This window comes from Drosophila teissieri, chromosome 2R (genome assembly GCF_016746235.2).
Source record: "Drosophila teissieri strain GT53w chromosome 2R, Prin_Dtei_1.1, whole genome shotgun sequence".
In the NCBI taxonomy this organism is placed as follows: Eukaryota; Metazoa; Arthropoda; class Insecta; order Diptera; family Drosophilidae; genus Drosophila; species Drosophila teissieri.
Window position 1 is genome coordinate 6572148 of NC_053030.1, and position 21101 is coordinate 6593248.

At 42.4% G+C, this 21101-nt stretch overlaps 3 protein-coding genes across 6 annotated transcripts; 2 read left to right on the plus strand and 1 right to left on the minus strand.

The window, feature by feature from the left end:
* The first annotated feature begins 1556 nt into the window (after positions 1 to 1556).
* Positions 1557 to 9914, plus strand: LOC122614913 (ring canal kelch protein). The gene is made up of 6 exons (XM_043789655.1): positions 1557 to 2129; positions 3736 to 4137; positions 4962 to 6200; positions 6263 to 6825; positions 7179 to 8209; positions 8274 to 9914. Exons 1-6 carry the CDS (start codon positions 1687 to 1689, stop codon positions 9021 to 9023), a joined length of 4428 nt encoding a protein of 1475 aa, XP_043645590.1. The 5' UTR covers positions 1557 to 1686; the 3' UTR covers positions 9024 to 9914.
* Positions 9915 to 9962: 48 nt separating this feature from the next.
* LOC122614914 lies at positions 9963 to 20305 on the minus strand. Of its 3 annotated transcripts, none has more exons than XM_043789656.1 (8): positions 20248 to 20305; positions 16386 to 16931; positions 13030 to 13372; positions 12017 to 12420; positions 11820 to 11941; positions 11585 to 11700; positions 11412 to 11529; positions 9963 to 11357 (listed from the first exon to the last, which is right to left on the minus strand). In XM_043789656.1, the coding sequence occupies exons 2-8, from the start codon at positions 16696 to 16698 to the stop codon at positions 10887 to 10889; spliced, it is 1887 nt and encodes a 628-aa protein (XP_043645591.1). In that variant the 5' UTR covers positions 16699 to 16931; positions 20248 to 20305; the 3' UTR covers positions 9963 to 10886. The 3 variants fall into 3 exon arrangements, with proteins under 3 accessions (XP_043645591.1, XP_043645592.1, XP_043645593.1); XM_043789657.1 differs by having other exon boundaries at positions 20243 to 20279; XM_043789658.1 differs by lacking the exon at positions 20248 to 20305 and adding an exon at positions 20002 to 20139.
* LOC122614915 lies at positions 14728 to 17980 on the plus strand. Of its 2 annotated transcripts, XM_043789659.1 has the most exons (3): positions 14728 to 15060; positions 15229 to 15835; positions 15903 to 16125. In XM_043789659.1, exons 1-3 carry the CDS (start codon positions 14729 to 14731, stop codon positions 16104 to 16106), a joined length of 1143 nt encoding a protein of 380 aa, XP_043645594.1. In that variant the 5' UTR covers position 14728; the 3' UTR covers positions 16107 to 16125. The 2 variants fall into 2 exon arrangements, with proteins under 2 accessions (XP_043645594.1, XP_043645595.1); XM_043789660.1 differs by lacking the exons at positions 15229 to 15835; positions 15903 to 16125 and adding an exon at positions 17693 to 17980.
* Positions 20306 to 21101: the final 796 nt, after the last annotated feature.

The following is a 21101-nucleotide window of genomic DNA, read 5'->3' on the forward strand; positions in this document are numbered from 1 at the left end:
TCGGCCGCGTCCTCCTCCAGATCCTCCAATCTCCAGGAGCACCTCAGCAGGCTGCCCAACCGCATGGCAGCCGCCTTCGGCCGGATGTCGGCCAATCTGAATTGCTACCAGAAGACGGTCTCCACGCCGGAGCGCCACTCCTCCTCCTGATGGACAGGAAGCATCCGGAGGGGGGGACCCATCCCAGAAACCAAAACTCAACCTGAGACAATCCCAGTGCAGCGTGTGCCGCCACCATAAGTTTAAAGAACAAACGGAAAGCATAAGCTACGGAAGCATGAGAACACAACAAAATCGCCAGCTCGCTACAAGACTGTCATGGATCAAAAACCAAATGCGTACCATATCTCATAGATAAGAATGTAACTCGGATAGATTTTTGAGTTGTGGCATTCTTGGGAGCGAGAGCGAGTCGGCGGAATGTAGAATCAAAATCGCAGATAGCTAATTGTACTATAAACTAAGTATTACTACCTAAAGCAACCCCTCTCCTACAGACATAAGTATTGCAAAAAGAAAGGCCAATCTAGCTTTCCGTATTCGCTGGTATTCTTGTAATATTTCGATGTATTTATTTGAAGTATGGAATCTAAATTATGTGTTACTGTTACGTGTAAATATGAGATACAAATACAGCTTAGTTAGTGTAAAACTCTCTCATTAGCCAAATTTCCAAATGTAATTTTCGCCTATTTATAAATATATTTTATTTATTTATTCGAAGTGACTTCGTTCCCAAGCGAGTGCTTCGTTTTTACAAAACTGTCAGTTGTAGTTGCGTGTAGAGCATTTGTAAATATTACCGATTTTCGCATAAGCCGTAGCTATATTAAATATATTGAATTATAAATCGTGTATTCCTAACTAGGTGGTTGCTGTTATTCGTAAACATTCAATAAGCAGTTGTTTCCCAACCTACTTAATGTATTTTACATATCCAAAAGTTGATGAGCATGAGTATCAATATTCAAAAACAAAATCGAAAAAAGAAAGCCAAACAAATAAAGTTGAACAAGATATTAGCAAAAAATCAAAGTGTGTATTGAATCAGGGGTTTGAAATTAAATTCATACAGTGCACAGCCATTTAAGAAAGTCTTCTTATAATATTTCAATACCATGGCATTTGCAATTTGTTTAATGAACAAAAGTATTATACATTTTCTTATTTTCAAAGGTAAAGAAGTGCATTTTTTACAAAAGAGGATTAATCAACAATGAAGTACAGATTTCTTACTTTGATTTATAAACTTGTGTTCTGAAAATCAATTCGTAATGAATTTATTCTGTGATTTTCGTAATCTGTGTTCTGTTGGAAGCCAATTTAACATTCTGTGTGCACTATTTTTGTAATTAATAAGTATAAATACAAATTAAAAGGGTAAAGGAGTTTAAAATGTAATGAAAATAAAGCAGCACAGAGCCAGTTAAAAATTTCAAATATAAAATGAGTTTCTAATTATTTTGATAGTTGTTAGCAACCAGCACAGTGGAAACAGGTTAAAAATGCCTATCGGGCATCGATGAGTACTCATCGCTAGGGGTAATTTGCGGCCACCCCGATACTGGTCACACTGCTCTGTTCGCGTCCAAAAAGTGTACAATTTTTCACCAGCTCGGTTTGTTTTTTCCGACCAGGCGAGGCACCTTCGATTCGCTCCGACTTCCGACTCCGATCCGTTTTCGGATGATAGCTCTGAGTGCGCTGCTAACCAAATACACGATCGGTATTATGAGCAACCTAAGCAATGGCAACAGCAACAACAACCAGCAGCAGCAACAGCAACAACAGGGCCAGAACCCACAACAACAAGCACAGAACGAAGGGGGAGCGGGGGCGGAGTTCGTGGCGCCACCGCCCGGACTAGGAGCCGCAGTGGGCGTGGCAGCCATGCAGCAGCGCAACCGCCTGCTGCAGCAGCAACAGCAGCAGCACCAGAACCCCGCCGCCGAAGGAAGTGGCCTGGAGCGGGGCAGCTGCCTCCTGCGCTACGCCAGCCAGAACTCCCTGGACGAGAGCTCCCAGAAGCATGTCCAGCGGCCAAATGGCAAGGAGCGCGGCACGGTGGGGCAGTACAGCAACGAGCAGCACACGGCGCGGTCCTTCGACGCCATGAACGAGATGAGAAAGTAAGGATAGCTCAGGGTGATCCTGTCCAGGATAACTTATAACTTAAGTAATTTCGCACAAAGCAGGAGCCAGGGTTGGCCAGGACCTTAGTGCAGGAACCCTGCATACAGAATATATGGCACTATTCTTAGCTAAAGAGGAACTTGGTCTAGAATTCCAATACACGCTTCAAATTCGAGATCATTAGCAATATGTCTTTATTCCCACCTGTGGAGGTTTCCAATAAGAATGCCATGGGTAGAGCGTTGGATAGTACCTATTCTGTGGAATAGTTAGCACTCAGCAAGCACCTACATATGATTTGTATGCTATGCATCATAAGATTATGTATGTAAATGATTATGTAAATGAGCACGCCTAGAAATGTTTCAAAAAGTTACTAAAGTCGCCTTATAAGTCAGTCATTCACAAATGTATTTATTGCTTGTTCAAGAGCAAACCAATTTGAAGCCCAACTTAAAAATGTGTCAAGTATTTCCCAGTCATTATTTCCTTGTCGAAACAAACTGATCTGAACAAAAACTTTCATTTGCAAAATATGATAAACTCTTCGATGACCTACCTCAAAGTGATATAAATAGAACTGTGCTAACCACATTCTATATTAAACCCACCTCCTCTGTTCCCGGACAAAGGGGCATAACTCAATCCCTACATGTTGGACGGGGACAGGTGGACCGAGTGCCTCTCGAGTTTTAAGATTTGGGCCAAGATGCGAAAATAAAATCGCTGAAAATGTCAGACGATCGTCACTCGCATATTTGCGCAGTTCGCTTTGTTTATCTGGCCGTTGCTAATATTTGTGTTTGCACACTTTATGTGTATATTTGACGCCGCTTTTGTCGTACGGCCATTCGCATTAATTATTGTCTAGGTTTTATTATGATGAGTTTCTTACGCCTTCGGGTTTCGCATTGGGCCACGACCTTGAACTTGGTGCGGCAGAAATGATATTCGTTTTCGAATTGTATTCCGATTCCGCTTCCGCATTTGGTTATTTTTTGGAAAACTACTGGCCGCATGGAAAATTTATTGGCAGCTTACATAAAACGAGTTTTTTCAGTCCAATCGGATTCGGCGCGAAAGTGAATGTGGTGTAACCCAAAAAGTAAGCCGAGCGTTGTAATCTGTATTGTTTGTTGGGAATTGATTTGAACAAAGATTTCCAGAGGTTCATACATTACGAAAATTTTATTAGGTTCTAAAGAAACAGCTTTTTTTTTTTTGCTATTATAATTATTATAATAATAACTACTATAATAATTTTTGAGACAAAAGACTCAGATTTCGAGTAGTTATCAAGACTTAATGGCGCCATAACTTGCAAAGCTAAACATCCCCCGTCTCTTTTTTACAAAACATTTTCCTTTCGAAAAAATACAAACACTTTAATTTACAAATATATCAAGCCTTGAAGATATTTAGCCCGCTTTTAAATTGTTTATTTGGCAATCAAAACGACGCCATGCTAGTTGAATTTGAAATATTTGCAATCGATTTAAAAGTCTCAATATTGTCGATACTTGACGGTAACTAATAAAATTACTGCGTATAAGAAAAAAATTTATTACACCTTATATGTATACGTACTTCTACCTCTTTCAGGCAAAAACAGCTCTGTGATGTCATACTGGTGGCCGACGATGTGGAGATCCACGCCCACCGCATGGTGCTGGCCTCCTGCAGTCCGTACTTCTACGCGATGTTCACCAGCTTCGAGGAGTCGCGGCAGGCCAGGATCACGCTCCAGAGTGTCGATGCCCGGGCCTTGGAGCTGCTCATCGACTACGTATACACTGCCACGGTGGAGGTGAACGAGGATAACGTGCAGGTCCTCTTGACCGCCGCCAACCTGCTGCAACTCACAGATGTGCGAGATGCCTGCTGCGACTTCCTGCAAACCCAGTTGGACGCGAGTAATTGCCTCGGCATCCGGGAGTTCGCCGATCTTCATGCCTGCGTGGAACTTCTCAATTACGCAGAGACCTACATCGAACAGCATTTCAAGTGAGTGACGAGATTGCGATGACGCACTAGGGGCAGACGAATATAAAATTGTTTTGATTTGCCTGTTTACAGATAGGAATCCATTTCTGTATCTGTTCACTGTTTACTTTTCGAGTATATCTATTGGGAAAAGTCAATTTAGTAGTTCTATATGTGTGGATATCTGTGTTATCCACTTATATTCCAGTGAAGTGCTTATTCATTTATTATTTATTCAAAGTGCACATCCCGCTTTTGAGGATGGAAAGGTGTCGTACAACAATTTCCATTAAATAGGTTTAGTTATGCTCGAAGTTAGTTGAAATAACACAGGGTAATAACGTGTACCAAGTTTGAGTGCTTTAGGCTCGACAACAGGTATTTTTTTTTTATTATATAAAACGATTAAATGCGTTTATAGGTGTGCATAGGTGCATACAAATTTAAATAGTTCCACTTGGCTTTCTGATTCGCTTATTAACAAAAAATCTATAAAATTGGCGACAGTCACGTATTGTTGTCTCCCAGCATCTACTTATAGATGTAATTTTTGGGGTTCCAGAAAATCACGTATATATTCTTATATTCATTTTATTTTCGAATACAAATACTGAAATAGCTCGAGTAATAACAAAAGCTTCAGAAATATTTAGGTTCTCGTTGGTTTCATCAGTCAGATACAAAGTAAGTTAATTATTAAATTAATTTAACTTTAAACAGACGGAAATCCGAAAGCAAATGTGCAATATAACCATTGAACCGGTTGCGATTAATTCAAGTTACTAAGCCACTCCGCTCATTCCGTGCGCCCCAGTACTGACTACTTGTGTTTGGTTTACTTGCAGCGAGGTGATCCAGTTCGATGAGTTTCTGAACCTCTCGCACGAGCAGGTCATCAGCCTGATTGGCAACGACCGGATTTCGGTTCCAAATGAGGAGCGCGTTTACGAGTGCGTCATCGCCTGGCTGCGCTACGATGTTCCGATGCGGGAGCAGTTCACCTCGTTGCTCATGGAGCATGTGCGTCTGCCGTTTCTGTCCAAGGAGTACATCACCCAGTGCGTGGACAAGGAGGTCCTCCTCGAGGGCAATATCGTGTGCAAGAATCTCATCATTGAGGCCTTGACCTACCATCTACTGCCTACTGAGACAAAGTCCGCTAGAACGGTGCCCAGGAAGCCGGTGGGAATGCCCAAGATTCTGCTCGTCATTGGAGGACAAGCACCCAAGGCTATTCGATCAGTGGAATGGTACGATCTGCGAGAGGAAAAGTGGTACCAGGCTGCCGAAATGCCCAACCGCAGATGCCGCTCCGGCTTAAGTGTCCTGGCTGACAAGGTCTATGCTGTTGGAGGTTTCAATGGATCCCTGCGTGTGCGCACCGTAGATGTCTACGATCCGGCAACGGATCAGTGGGCAAACTGCAGCAACATGGAGGCCAGGCGATCTACCTTGGGAGTAGCTGTACTTAATGGTTGCATATACGCCGTGGGCGGATTCGACGGCACAACGGGTCTGTCGAGTGCCGAGATGTATGATCCCAAGACTGACATCTGGCGGTTTATCGCCTCCATGTCGACGAGACGCAGTTCTGTGGGCGTGGGCGTCGTCCACGGACTCCTATATGCCGTGGGCGGGTACGATGGCTTCACTCGCCAGTGCCTATCTTCAGTGGAGCGCTATAATTCGGGTACGGACACATGGGTCGCTGTGGCGGAAATGAGTTCGCGGAGGAGTGGCGCAGGTGTGGGAGTACTGAACAATATCCTCTATGCCGTTGGCGGCCACGATGGTCCCATGGTCAGAAGATCCGTCGAAGCCTACGATTGTGAAACGAACTCCTGGCGTTCGGTGGCAGATATGTCGTATTGCCGGCGGAATGCGGGAGTAGTGGCCCACGATGGCCTGCTGTATGTGGTCGGTGGCGATGATGGTACCTCAAACCTTGCTTCTGTGGAGGTCTACTGCCCAGACTCGGACAGTTGGAGAATACTGCCTGCTTTGATGACCATCGGACGCAGCTATGCGGGCGTGTGTATGATCGACAAGCCCATGTGAATGGAAGAGCAGGGTGCATTGGCCCGGTAAGTCAATGGAAGCATTGTTACCAAAATAAATTATAATTAACGTTCATGATTCTTTACAGCCAAGCTGCTTCGTTGGCCATCGCACTGCTGGATGATGAGAATAGCCAGGCGGAGGGCACGATGGAGGGCGCCATTGGTGGTGCCATCTACGGTAATCTGGCGCCGGTTGGAGGGGTTGCAGCGGTTGCAGCTCCAGCTGCGCCGGCTCAAGCTCCCCAGCCAAATCATCCGCACTACGAGAACATCTACGCGCCAATTGGACAGCCCAGCAACAACAGCAACAGCGGCAGCAACAGCAATCAAGCTGCAGCCATCGCCAATGCCAATGCCCCTGCAAATGCCGAGGAAATTCCGCAACAACAACCACCAGCTCCCACTGAACCTAATGCCAATAATAATCCGCAACCACCAGCAGCACCAGCTCCAGCACCACCACAACAACAACAGCAGCAGCAGCAAGCACAGCCACAACAACCTCAACGCATACTTCCCATGAATAACTATAGGAATGATTTGTATGACCGATCTGCCGCCGGCGGAGTCTGCTCTGCATATGACGTTCCGAGAGCCGTGAGATCTGGCCTTGGATACAGACGCAACTTTAGGATAGATATGCAGAATGGTGAGAATTGAGAATAATATCAAGCAGGAGGCAGTTTACGGAAAGTGATAATTTCGGTTTGCTCTATTGGCACTTTTAATACCAACGAAACTTGGATTCAGACTGTAACTCTTTTCTACCTCTTGTTTGAGCTATACAACTTTGTCTGTATTAGGTTGCCTTCTTTTTCGTGAATTATTTAGACAAACAGCTTTTTTTAATGTTGTCAAATGGGAAGCAAAAGCTCTTGAAACTCTTCAAAACAAACACGAAGTACAAATCAATTATTAGCTTCTACCATTTTATTTAAACGCCGTTCTTAACTTTTGGAATAACTAATGAATTTTTATTAAACTCGTTATTTTTAACTCTAGGAAATCGATATGGAAGCGGTCTTCGCTGTACTCCACTTTATACGAACAGTCGATCCAACTGTCAACGTCAGCGCAGTTTCGACGACACGGAGTCCACGGATGGGTACAATTCGCCTTACGCCGGAGCGGGAACAATGCGATACGAGAACATCTACGAGCAGATTCGGGATGAGCCACTTTACCGTACATCCGCGGCTAATCGAGTACCGCTCTATACACGTCTAGATGTTTTGGGTCATGGAATCGGAAGAATTGAAAGACACCTTAGCTCGTCATGCGGCAACATTGACCACTATAACTTGGGCGGACATTACGCGGTATTGGGACACTCGCACTTCGGAACTGTGGGCCACATTCGATTGAACGCCAATGGATCAGGAGCAGCCGCCCCTGGCGTAGCTGGGAGTGGCACATGCAATGTTCCAAATTGTCAAGGTTATATGACAGGAGCTGGATCCACCGTTCCAGTAGAGTACGCCAATGTAAAGGTTCCTGTGAAAAACAGTGCCTCTAGTTTCTTCAGCTGCCTACATGGTGAGAACTCACAGAGTATGACTAATATTTACAAAACGACTGGAGCGGCAGCAGCTGCCATGGCTGCCCATAATTCCCCGCTAACGCCAAATGTGTCAATGGAGCGAGCAACCCGATCCTCATCTGCTGGGGCAGCTGGATCAGCACCAGCAAGTGTTGAAGACCATTCTGCGGCGGATAGTATTCCAAGCTCATCCAATATCAATGCCAATCGGACAACAGGTGCCATTCCGAAAGTGAAAGCAGCCAGCAAGCCAGCTAAGGAGTCGGGAGGATCCTCCACGGCCGCATCTCCAATTTTAGATAAAACTACATCCACTGGATCGGGAAAGAGTGTAACCTTGGCGAAGAAAACTTCTACAACAGCAGCACGCTCGAGCTCTTCTGGAGATACCAATGGCAATGGGACTTTAAATCGGATCTCCAAGTCCAGTTTGCAGTGGCTTCTAGTAAACAAATGGCTGCCGTTGTGGATTGGCCAGGGACCCGATTGCAAGGTAGAAGCTCTTTTTTATTCTTATTTTCCACTTAAACGAATTTCACTATCTACATCCATATTAGGTGATCGACTTCAACTTCATGTTTTCCCGTGACTGCGTGAGTTGCGATACTGCTTCAGTGGCATCTCAGATGTCAAATCCGTATGGCACACCCCGTTTAAGTGGTCTTCCCCAGGATATGGTGCGCTTCCAGAGTTCCTGCGCTGGAGCTTGTGCGGCAGCCGGAGCAGCTTCTACTCTACGAAGAGACACAAATGCATCAGCTCGCCCATTGCACAGCACTTTGAGTCGCCTAAGGAACGGAGCTGATAAAAGAAACCCCAATAGGGTGGCTGGAAACTATCAGTACGAGGATCCTTCCTACGAGAATGTGCACGTTCAGTGGCAGAATGGGTTTGAATTCGGGAGATCCCGCGACTACGATCCGAATTCCACCTATCATCAGCAGCGTCCTATGCTGCAACGGGCTAGATCAGAAAGTCCCACTTTTAGCAATCAGCAGAGGCGACTTCAGAGGCAAGGAACCCAAGCTCAACAGCAATCGCAGCAGCTTAAGCCTCCGGGATCTCCAGATCCCTACAAGAACTACAAACTAAATGTTGATAACAACACCTTCAAGCCAAAGCATTCCGCTGCCGATGAGCTCGAGGGAGCTGTTGGGGGAGCGGTAGCTGAATTAGCGCTTCCTGAAGTGGATATCGAAGTTGTAGATCCTGTCTGCTTAAGTGATAACGAGACTGAGACAACCAGCAGTCAAAACAACCCTCCATGCACTACCAACAGCAATAATCTGAACGAGCACAATGATTAAAAATGGATAAAATAAGTTGGTTCTGGCAGATCAGCGTTGTAGTTGAAATGTTTAAGTTTGTAGTTAAACTTCTCTGAAACTACAACTTTGTACGTCTTGTAAGATTTTATATTAAAAATAAGCTGGGTTTTATATTTATAATCAAAAGTGATACCAGTTTATAATAAGATGAGCAGTTTTTACTTGAGTTTTCATGTACTTTTCGTAAGATTTAATGTCTCCATGTATAGAGAACTTTTACATTACACAATTTCTAATTACAACGCTGCTCTTCAAAATTGGATCTCACAAAACAATAACCGCAAAACGATTCGACCAAACACAAATCGAGCAAAATTTAAAATTTATTTTAGAAATCAAAAGGATATACACTTAAACATTGTAGAATTTGATATTACTATAGAATTGGGTGACTTTGTGTAACCAGCCAAAGCTCAATATCGTATATTATTATGTTGCATACTGTAGTTGTAGTTGAAACGAGAATTTTTGTGTGTCATGTCGAGTTGTAGGTAACCTAAGAGCCACATCATATCACTCTCCGTAACCACATTAAGCAATATGCATTTGCATTTGATATGATAGTTCCATTATTTTTCCACTGCCTACTCAAATTTCCATTACCCATTGGCATTTGGCACATGCACCTGCTTCGTTTGAGTATGTTAAGTTATGGCTTTAATCCGAAATAATAATTAATATTAAGCCAGCTATTGTACAAGCTCTCCATTAGAATACTATTGTTTAAGTCAATTAGAGTTACAGGTATTATTTACATGCATATATATACAAGCGCATATACAATACTCCAAATCGGTACATAAATATAATCATACTTACATTTGTATTGAGTTTAACTAATTCATAATAAAATAGTTCAACGAAATGAAATCCGGCTGGAGTTCTTTTCCTGGAAGATTTTTGTTTTTATTTTAACAAACTATTATAAAATTGGATGCTTCGTTCTCATTGCTTTGTTGTTCATATACACAGATACATTAAATATCAATACCTTTAAATTAAAAAATACAATATCTGATCGTAATATACTCGTTTTTATAGATATATCTTGCCTCGCTCCCGTCCGCTACCAATGCCCTCCAAGGATATTCTCCGCTTAAATTTTGGTCGCTCGCGGCTCGATTCGCCGATTTAGCCGATATGTTTTCGCTATGCTCCCTCATATGGATAGACTCAAAAAAGCATAAACACTGATGAGCGCTAATTTGCATAGTATACGTATATGTTTATATTTCTTGAAATTTCGCTCCTAAATCCAATATTACGGGAATGATTTATTTTACTCGCTTACTCTTTAAATATTTGTAGTAATTTGTTTGGCTGCAATTGCTCGCTATGTCTACAAGCTTTGTCTAAATCGCTGATAAGTTCTTTAGGATTAGATTTTATATATTTGCTGTTGTCGCTGTTGTCGCTGCTGTTGCTGTTGCTCTTGATGTTGATTTTGTAGTATACTTCGTTTCACCGCCTCGTTCAATGCTAAACTTAAAATATACATGAAGAACTACGAACTAAACTAGAAAAATTCGTTACAAAATTAGCCCAGAACTATACAAAACGCTTTAAGCGCTCTCCTCCCTCTTACTTTCGTTCTCTAACCCAGATCAATTGCAAAAAAATAATATACATATTGCTAATTAATTGCCAAAATAAAATAAGCGACAATAAACATATTGTCGAAGGGCCTGGAATGTCTTCTACTTCGGAAATATACTGATAAAGGATTCGAAACTCGATTGAGGGATCCCAAAAACAATTTCAAAGTGCCGCCTGTAATATTTTCGCATTTGCACTCGCGATATATATATTCTGACACTAACCCAGCCATCAAGATCCCGCTCTCTACTTGGGTAACTCATAGATCTGGACGGGCAGCGCCTTGGGCGTGATAATCTCATCCTCAAAGTCCTCGTCATCCCCGTGGATGGCATAGTCCCCGCCATTGTGCTCCCCCTCGAACTCGTTGGGCACGATCTCCACGTCGCTGGGCCGCGAGGTGCTCCGGGATCCTCCGCCGGAATCGCTGCCGTGCCGATTGGATCTCGTCTTGGTGGACTTGCTCACGAAGTCGCGAAGCATGTGCGAGTACAGGATGTCGTCCAGGTAGTACATGGTGCCCAAGTTGTATACGAACACCTCACTCTCCGTAATCTGGGCATTATTAACGCTGGTGTAGTTGCTACCCGGGTTACGGGTGATCTTTATGTGGCCTCCGCCGATCGTCTCGAAAACCTCATTGTCGCGCAGATCACGGTTATACAGTCGTCCTTTCACGAAGTGGTTCAGCAACATTTTAACGCCGCGTTGTGAGGCCTAGAAGTATGTGGTTATCCCTACTCCACTGTGGAGGATTTATTCAGCACTCACCATGACCTCATCTGACAGCTTGTCGAATCCCAGCTTTTCGAAGGCCCTATCCTCTGGCACAAAGAACGTGTAATTGGCTCCGGAAATGTGGGGCGCTATCTCGGCACTGTTCAGATATCTTTTTGGAAAGGATTTGGTTATTTAATTGCTTAATTCAATATTCGGGTTTCTACCTGGTAATCTGGGTAAATCGGGGATCTCTCTCCAAAGCCAAAAATGAATGGGAAAGGAACTGTGCTCCAAACCAGGGGAATGCCAGCAATGGAGGCGTCTCCTTGTCCTTGTGCATCTATTAGAAACGGAATAAGCAAAATATAAAATGTATCAAATATGCTGAGCTGAATAATTTGTATTATTTGTCCATGGAAAAGCGTTTTCGTCAGTGTGTACTAGGCATAATCAGCTTACCTGGTGCAATTTGGAGACGACAGCTTCGGTGACGAAGAGCACCTCGGAGATAATGAACACCTGATTGCCATTGGAGAGGTTGTAGTCGGACATAATGCTCACATTATTCACCGTGGGGGTGGCTATCGATCGAGGGAAGGGCCACATACCGTTGTCATAAATTGAATTTGGGAATAATATTTATGGGAGCCACTTACGTTGGCCGTGGAAGACGACATCCTCGCCACCCATGGTGGTCACGACGACCTCGTCCATATTCCGAACATCGGCTAGCCGCAGGGGTCGCTGCATGGGCAGGAAATGGTTCCTAAGCACCGACTCTGTGAACTCCGGCACGGAGAACGGATAGAATCCCCAGTCGATGGGGTGCCAGCGCTGGAAGGCGTTGTCCGACGGAATCAGCACCGTGTACGCGTTGTCGTCCATGATGCGGGTCAGATTGCTCTTGGAGAGGAAGTGCTGGAACACTTTGGTGCCGGTCTTCATGTTTGCCAAAAAGGACATCAGCGGACTGGCCTTCGATTCCTTGATAACGGGCTCCACCTTTGCATGTGCATTCGTAATGTTCGGCTGCTCCAGTGGCTGAGGGTCGTTGTAGCGGCTGCATGATGCACAGGGAGAAATGGTCATCACATCTTAAATTATCTTCCTAAGTTTCTTGTATTATATGTCTATTTTGCATAATGTCTTTTTTACTCCCGGAAAGTCAACATTTTCTAAACTCATATGATAAATATTTGGCATTTTCTTAAATGGAAAGGCATCGACCGATTCGTTCTTTATGTGCCACGAATATTCAGTGGATGATTATGGGAATGTGGTGGAACTAGGTCCACAGATCGAGATTGAGATGGCCTCGGTTAGCATTGCGGAAGAGGAAACCCTCAAAAGTTCGAGAGTGTGTGTGCGAAAGTTGGACCAGCGAAAACTTTGTTTGCCGCCTGATAAATTTCGCATGAGTGCACTTTTGACCGCAAACAAACTAGGACTAGGAACTCAGCAGAAGTGCTCTACAGTGGTTCTGCATAAGCCCTAAAAGGATACGTTAAAAAAATTGCAATCAAAAATAGTATAACAACTTAATACCTCAAGCTGCCACTATATATGTATTTATTTGTACTTTAAGCTAATAAATCCATTATAAAATGCACACATTTATGGCACAATTTCAGCCCACTGTGTCAGAAAGGGTGCCGGTGGCCTTACTCACTTGTTCGTTTCCTGGATATTGCGCTTGGAGTAGGGCGACTTCCTATCGCCCAAATAACCATCAATTGCAATGGCCATCAGGTTCTCATTGATACGCAGCTTGTGGAGTATTTGCTGGCCATTGAGTAGCCAAACATTGTTGTGGGATTTTTCCAATTTACGGAAAACGATTTTGTGTCCGTTCCCATTGCCGAAGGACTCCTCCTCCTCCTTGCTGTTCCCATTGCCGTTGTAGCTGTCGAAGATTTTCCCAGGCACCACATGCTCCAACATGAACTCCTTCAGCCGCGGTTTCTCAATGCTCCGCACATCGATTTTGGGCACAATCAACGTGTACGGCAGGTCTGTCCGGAACATGTCCACCGGAATCGCACATGCAAAGGAGAAAGAGAGTTACCAAGGTACCCTGGGAATGGCTCGCTTAAAAATGTAAACTGTTTTCGTTTCATTTACGGCTAAGTGCTGCGCTCACCACACCTGAATCCCCCACCTGTCTGCATGCTAATCAAGTAATTAACTATGGGCTCTGCCGCGGGGTACATAACTTTTTATATTTTTTGGTGGGTAGGTGTGTAGTTTGCCGAAATTCGTGGCTTTAATTAACTCGTATTAGTATGGCATAGGCGTTGCGGACTGTTATGTTGGAAAATAGCTATTTTCAATGATTCTTAATTACTTGTCTAGTATTCACTTATATGGGAACCAAACTTAAAAATCATTCAGCAGTATGATGTAAAATCTAAGCATTTTTGTTTGGGAGTGGCACTTTTAAGAGGTTTGTGAGTCTGCTTGTCTAATCTTAACTTTATAGCTTGTCAAAAATGTAAAAATGTCTTCTTTGTAATCCCATAGCTAAGTAACGGATATCTGATAGTCGATAAACTCGACAATAGCGTTCTCTAATGTTTATTGTATTTTATGTGTGATTGACATGACTTGCCCTTTTGTATTTTTTTCTTAGGTTATTCTTTGTTTTTTATAGCGAGAGTTCAATATCAATATCTTTTAATTTGTTCACTTTAATTTTCTTTTACAGCATTTAAAATTTATTTCCGGCAAAAAATATAAAATATTTCGCATTTGCCTTTTTAAAGTTTTTTACCTTTTTTTCTAGATATTAAAAATGCTTCTATACGATGTTTGTTAATTTTTTTGTCGATTGTTACTAACTTTAATCTCTGTTGGTATTTCAATTAAACATCAACAAATCGACCGCATCTCTTTAAGTGTATTTTATTTTCCATATACCAACCCAAAAGGAAATGGTTAAAATGGAGTACATATATTAAAAACGTTAAAAATTATGTAACCGGTAGAAGAAAGTGTTTCCGACCCTATGAATGTATACTTCATACTTCTTATTTAGTATCACTACAAAGACTGACATGCCACACTTTATAGAAGTTAACGAATCTGTCAAGGTTATGCTTGAACTACGATTTTGTATAGATGTAAATTGGGTTAATTACAAAATTTTAATTAATCATTTAAAAATTGTTATTAATGTAACCCATGGCATGCTGTCATTAGATTCTCCGCCCTGAATTTGACTGAGTAATGGGTATTTGATAGTCGGCGTTGTCCCTTGTTTTTGTTTATGATCAACATTTGGACAGCTGAACGAAGTAATTTGTCAACGTCACGCACTTCCATTTTGCTACTTTCGGAGTTTCCCAGCCTGTCTGGAAGTTAGTTGCGCCATGTCCTGCCTCAAGAGCGTTCTGCAGCTGCTGCAAGTGCTGACAACGCTTTCGGGTTGCAACATCTACAAATACGTCGAAGGCAGGCGGGTATTCGTAGTGAACCGGAAGATTGATTTTCTGGTGGGGGCGGTGCACAGATTCTGGCTGAGGCCGTATCTGCTGATGGGCTTACTGATGAACCTTCTATTCTGGTTGGTGCAGTTTCGCGAGGGACTGACGGATCTAACGCCTGGGAGTGAGAAGCCACTGCAGCTCATTTACACAATAGGACTGACAGTTGCCAAATATCAGAATGTACTAATAAGCACGGGAATTGCCTATCACTACAGGTAGAGTTTTACGTTGAAGTTTACTTGAAGTTCTCACAATTGCAAAAGAGTCACCGAACTTATTTATAAGGGCTTGTGAAGCTATGCAATACCATATTACATTTCTATAATTGTAATGGACTCACTTCGAAATGCATTATTGTAATGTTAATTACATCCCAATTACAGGCATCATCGTAAGCTAATGCGACAGGTTCTGAATCAATTTATAAGAGTCTATTACAGCTACGAGAGACTTTGCGGAAGGGTGCCGAGAATTAACTGGCTTCTATTTGGCATCCAAGCCTATAGGGCAATTATCGCTACGCAGGCGCCCATGTTAAGAAACCAATTAATGGTTCTGGGCTTCAACCAAAATGTTGACATTTTAATGGGACTATCTGAAGTAATCTTTATCTGCATTCAGCCCCTGTTATTATCATTAGTTGTCTACTTGGGCATCATCATACTTTATGCCTGCTACGACATCAAAGTGCACCACAATCGAAGAAAGTCATTCCAACTCTTCGTCTTCTACAGACACCTCATCAGACTTAGGTACACGTTCGACCGCTTGGCCAGGCCTTTTGTGTGGACGGCCTTAGTGCAGAACTTTTTCCTTTTCATAGCCAACTTCCACTTGATACTTTACGATCAGCAATCAGCCAAACTTTTTGGGGAGTCTCTGCTAAGGTCAATCATATACCCGGTAGCCCTGCTCCACATAAATGTGACTATTAGTTCCGTGGAGAAAACATTTGGTCAATTTGAAGCGAGTTTTAGACCTCAGCGACAGGTGAGCAAGAACTTTTAAATCCCTCTTATCAACAAGATAAAATGTGCATTGACAATTTATTTCTCAGACACAAATGCTGTGGCTGTACAAGCACGTTGTGAAAGCAACTGTTGATAAAAGTGAGATGAATGCCTTTCGCCTGGACCGGGGACACATTCTAGATGTGCTACGACTAGGATGGGCCTTCGCCATGTTTACGAATGGCTTGTTGCTCAACAGCACCGCTAGGCTTAAACATTTTAAGACTGTGAATTATAAAAAATTGTTGTAGTTTGCTCAGTCATTCCTAAGCACGTTAAATATTCTAAGAATTCAGTATTCGAAAAGCATTTGTTTATAATTAATGAATAATATGTGTTCTGTTCTCTAAGTAGTAATATCGCACGATGATATCCACAAATAGGATTCAATATACACAAATTCCAAAATTCATAAACCATTTGATAGAAATAAATGAATGATATTTGTTCAGTTCCCCAAATGGTAACATCGCATAATAAGCACTGATAATGATTTTATGCCTCGTAAGACTCCCATGCTGGAAACTCACCTGGTATCGGTTTGTAGCCGTACAACTCGAGGACGGGAAAGCCATCGTCGATGAACCGGTAGACCTGCTGCCACTTTTCGTCTTCCTGGTTAACGCGTTGCAGGATGGCCAAATCGGGCAGCGCTTTGGCCTCAATCAGCTTGGCATTCTTCAGGCTTGCATCGATGCCGCTTGACGTTGTGGATGCTGCTGTTGCTGCTGTTGCATCTGCGGCAGAGGCAGCGGCAGTGGCAACATCGGCAATCTGCAGCAGCGGCAGCAGAGACAGCAACACAAGTGTTGCTACCGGCACTTGCAACATTTTGCGCGACATTCGAGATTTTATTATATTTTGTGTTCCTCTGTTCTGCTCGTTAGGGAACTGCGAAATTATTTTTAATTGCTAGCACTTTTGGAGAGTTTTCGTTTGTTGTTTCTGTGGGTGGGGTGTGGTTGTTGCCACTTGTTCTTTAGTTTTTGATAGTTTTACGGTACCACGAGTTTATTCATTTTTTGTTGTTTGCAAACTTGTTTTCGGCGAGAGAAGCTTTACATAATTGTCAAGTGCTGGAAGAAGAGGCGGTGATTTTGATTAGTTTGCAAACTTTTAACTTATTGAAATTCCAGGCGTCGTCTGTGCGACTAAATGCGGGTATTCAAGTGATTTGTATGCAAATCGCATCGCGTCTTTCGCCATTCTATAAATACGAATATCTATGCGGCTATATGTATGTACATATAGATGTATAAAAAAGAATAGTTTGACTGAGTTCATCACGCTGCGATTTGCATTCGGTGATTGAGAATGCAGTCTGGGGAAAACCCCGAAAGGGCGGCACTTTTGCGCTGATATGCCAGCGAGATGGGTATCAGGAATTGTTGAATTTGCACACTTCTAGTCATGATGGGCCCTCTCCCATTCTATTCTTATTTTGCATATGAATCGTGGCTGTCTAACAAACCATAATGTGCGACAATTTGTTTATTTGCTGACCTCTGCGCTCAAATCTGATCGCATACAAGGCTGTTCACTTAGCGGCATGTGCACACAGATACGGATACATGTGTCTGTATGTGGCAGATAGTATGTGAAGAAAGTAAATTAATTTCAATTTAAGTTGACAAAACTAGACGGCAAACTACGGCGTAAATAAGCCCAGTGAGAAGAACTGCGGCAAACACCAATCATATTGAGTCAAAGAAAAACTCCCAATCTAATTTAATTTTTTCCACAGAATCCGGAACATTTTCTTAAATTTAAACACGTTTAAATGTGCTTAGATGTTGCTTTTAAATGATTTGTTATTTGTATATTTTCTTGCGCCCAGCACCTTTGGCGCGCATTCCCAAACCGAACTCAACCGCACCGATTCCCGATTCGAACTATACTGTGAGTCCAAGGGGTGGTCAAATCGCCCGACTGGAAGACCGGAGCAAAAGCCTGAGACAACAGAAAAGTCGGGCGAGAAGCAGAGGAAAACGGGCTCAGAGCTGCCCGGTGGGAAATGGGATGGGAACCTGTTTCTGCAATGCCAAGTATATCAACAAAGGACCTAGCCAAGTTTTGAAAAAGGTGTGATGCAAAGTATGTCACAAGCAGAAGATTCATGATTAAATGAATAAAATACATACAATATACTTTAATCAACGTTGAGAAGTAATTTTAAAAATAAACAATTATAAAATCTTACTTTGGGAGAGCCTTAATATTACCATATGTACACAACTGACATATTGAACCCGACCCGAAAATCGCATTATGCAAATTTTGTAATATCGATCCATTTTAAAAGTTTTCCCAGGCCGACCCGATGAATACAATTTCCATCTTATTTAAATTCCCTGTGCATTTGCCACCGGGCATTTATCACTTATCACAAACGCTCATTATTCATGATTATGCTTTGGCTTTTGTGCAAAATTGTGCAACTACCGCCGCAGTCCCGGCTCACATGGACTACTGGCTGTCTGGTCTGTCAGAGGTTCCCCATTATTGCGGAACTCCCCACCATCGCTGCCAGTACCATTCTCAAACCCAATCGCAGTCCCAGTCCCAGTCCCAGTCCCGTTCCCATTTCAGTTCCACAGAGAGCGAAAATACTACATTTGATAATATTTAGGGAAATTCGTAATATCGAAAAAGAATCCAAATAACTGATGGTTAGAATTAAAGAAATTTTGCGACTGTTACTCTATTAGACTCTTTTAGTTCACTTTGTAGCATTACTTGCTCATTTCAGTTCAGTTTGATGGCCTGCACTGTTTCGTATTTGTTCTCAGTGCATTCCCCGTCTGAATACTACCAGCAATTGCTGTGATTGTGCTGACGAGGTTTTGTGGCCGAGCTTTAGCATCAACCGACTGACTGCTGCACTATATAAATGTTGTCTTGCCCTGTTACAACTTTGTATTTTTGGCTTCTTTCCGAACCGCCTTTGTGTGTGCGAGTGCTTGTGTGGATTTTAATGAGAGTCTCGTGCAGGTCTTCCATTGTTGGAAGCTGACTCTGCCGGCCGACGGTATTGTAATTGATATTATTGTCAACCGGAGGGTTTATTTATACTTTAAGTCGGCTTTTAATAAGCAGCACTATAGCTGCGGCCACTGCATTTCGTATGCGAAGGGAGCGCTCAGATTTTGTCTTGATTGAAAGTCTGCTCTTATTGGGCGCTTTTTGGACTGTTTTTGGCTGTTTAAATATTGAAATGGTGTGTTCTTTAAAGGTTAAGGAAAAGTAAAATTACATACAATTAAAAAAGGCCGACAATTTTTTTACTGTCTTTGTAGTTTAGTGCAAGTGTGCAAGTATACCTTTTTTTTAAAGTGTTTTGTGGAAGTTAAAACTGGTCAGCCTTTCAAATGTCGATGACTACTGAGAAGTGGGTGATACATCTTTAACTGTTTAGCTAACTGCATCAATCACAATCTGCTTGAGGAACTGCATCGACAATTATATTAAATGTCGGGCATTTCCCATTGATCAAGTGCCAGACTGAACTTTCAATCAAGTTGGGTGAACTATTAAAAAAATTACCCACCGAGAGGTGAACTTAAGCGACTTGTAATTGGCATCTTCGGGATAGTTTCCGGATACCTTCTCTGCCATAAACACAAGCTTCCCCTGCCTTGCGTTTTAATTACTTTCCCACGTAAAGCTTGCCATGAGCTCGTCCTTTTTGTAAGCTACGTTCTCGTATGATTAAAAATTCTTGGGAAACAATTTTCATAGTTTTTAACCGGGGAAAAGCCGGTAAATCAAGCCAGGCACGCACACACTTGTTATTAGGGGAAACGGAAATGAAAATGGAAAGGCGCAGGGGACTGGCAATGGTGCTGGGAAAACTCTGTTGCCGAATTTGTGTATACGAAAACCGGAAGGACGTAGATTGTAGTTTGCAACAGTGATAGTGTCAGTGATAGTAGTAGTAGTAGTAGTAGTAGTACTACGACGGATACTACACATTACTACCGTGACCAAGAGCAACAAAACAGCAGCAGCAACAGCAACAACAGCAGCAACAGCCGCAACAGCAGGAACAGCAGCAGAGTCCAGAGTGCAAACCAATTGAAATTAATTTGCATAATATAAATGTGGACATTCAGCAATAGAATGGAACCGAATCCGCTTTTCACCCACCCACTTTCGCCCCGATGCACAGGCCGCTAATTCTGGGATTATTCACAGTTTATTGCACTTAGTTTTCTTGCACAAATGTTCTTGCTCCCCAAACAGTTTTCCCCGTTCGGCCTCGCACTTTCTGCGCTTTTCTTTTCACATTTTCATTGAGCATTTGGCGTTAATTGGATTGCATTCGGTTTTATTAGTGGCTTGTTTAAATTTTCATTGCAACTTTTAGCCAGTACTGGTTTCACTGAACTTTACTTTTCCGCTCTACGCAGCTCGCGCGTTGCTCTTTTGGCAAATGTTGCGTCTGTTGTGCCGGAAAATGACTACGGATTGAGAGCTTTCGTCTTGGTTGCGTCGCTTCTCTGAGCTTTTTGTCTCCTTGGTAATGGCCTAGGGTTGCCAGGCTTCCGATACATATATCTCATTTGTTTTGAACTTTAATTTTAAGGGAATGGTTCTCGAACGATTAGTAAGAGTTTCATTTAGAACTGTATTTATTCAACTTGTTCAGAACTTATATTTCCGAATGTTATAGAGAAATCCAATCAAAAGTGAACCAATGCCTCGCTTAAACGTACATAAGCTCACATAGGTAAAGTTTAGTCATAAAGCTTATACTTGCAGCTAAGAATCGAACCATGTATGGGTTTTTACATATTACGTATACGATCTGTAGTCTACTTTCCTTACTGTAGAGGGTAATGCAAAGTGTAACCGTATATAAGCTACAGCAACTTGGAAACGTTGCGGCATAATATAACTAATTTCTATTGCTGACGGGCGTTGAAGTTTAAAATAAAATCTTAAGCACTTTAATTTGAATGAATGGGTTTTTATTTTCTAAATACGAATGTAGTTAAAAACCCTTAATTCCTGAACCTTAACTTGTTAATTTTAATAAGAAAACAAATTTATTTGTGTTTTAAGTTAAAACACCATTTTAAATTGTATCTCGCATACTTTTCTCTACGCTTGACCGCACTTTGTCCGTATTCCTCGCCGACATAACTATTTTATTAAATTAATCAAGCATACGCCTTGTGGACCCCACACGCACACAGGTGGGATAACAAGACATTAACACATCGAACAACACTTGGCTGGCAATT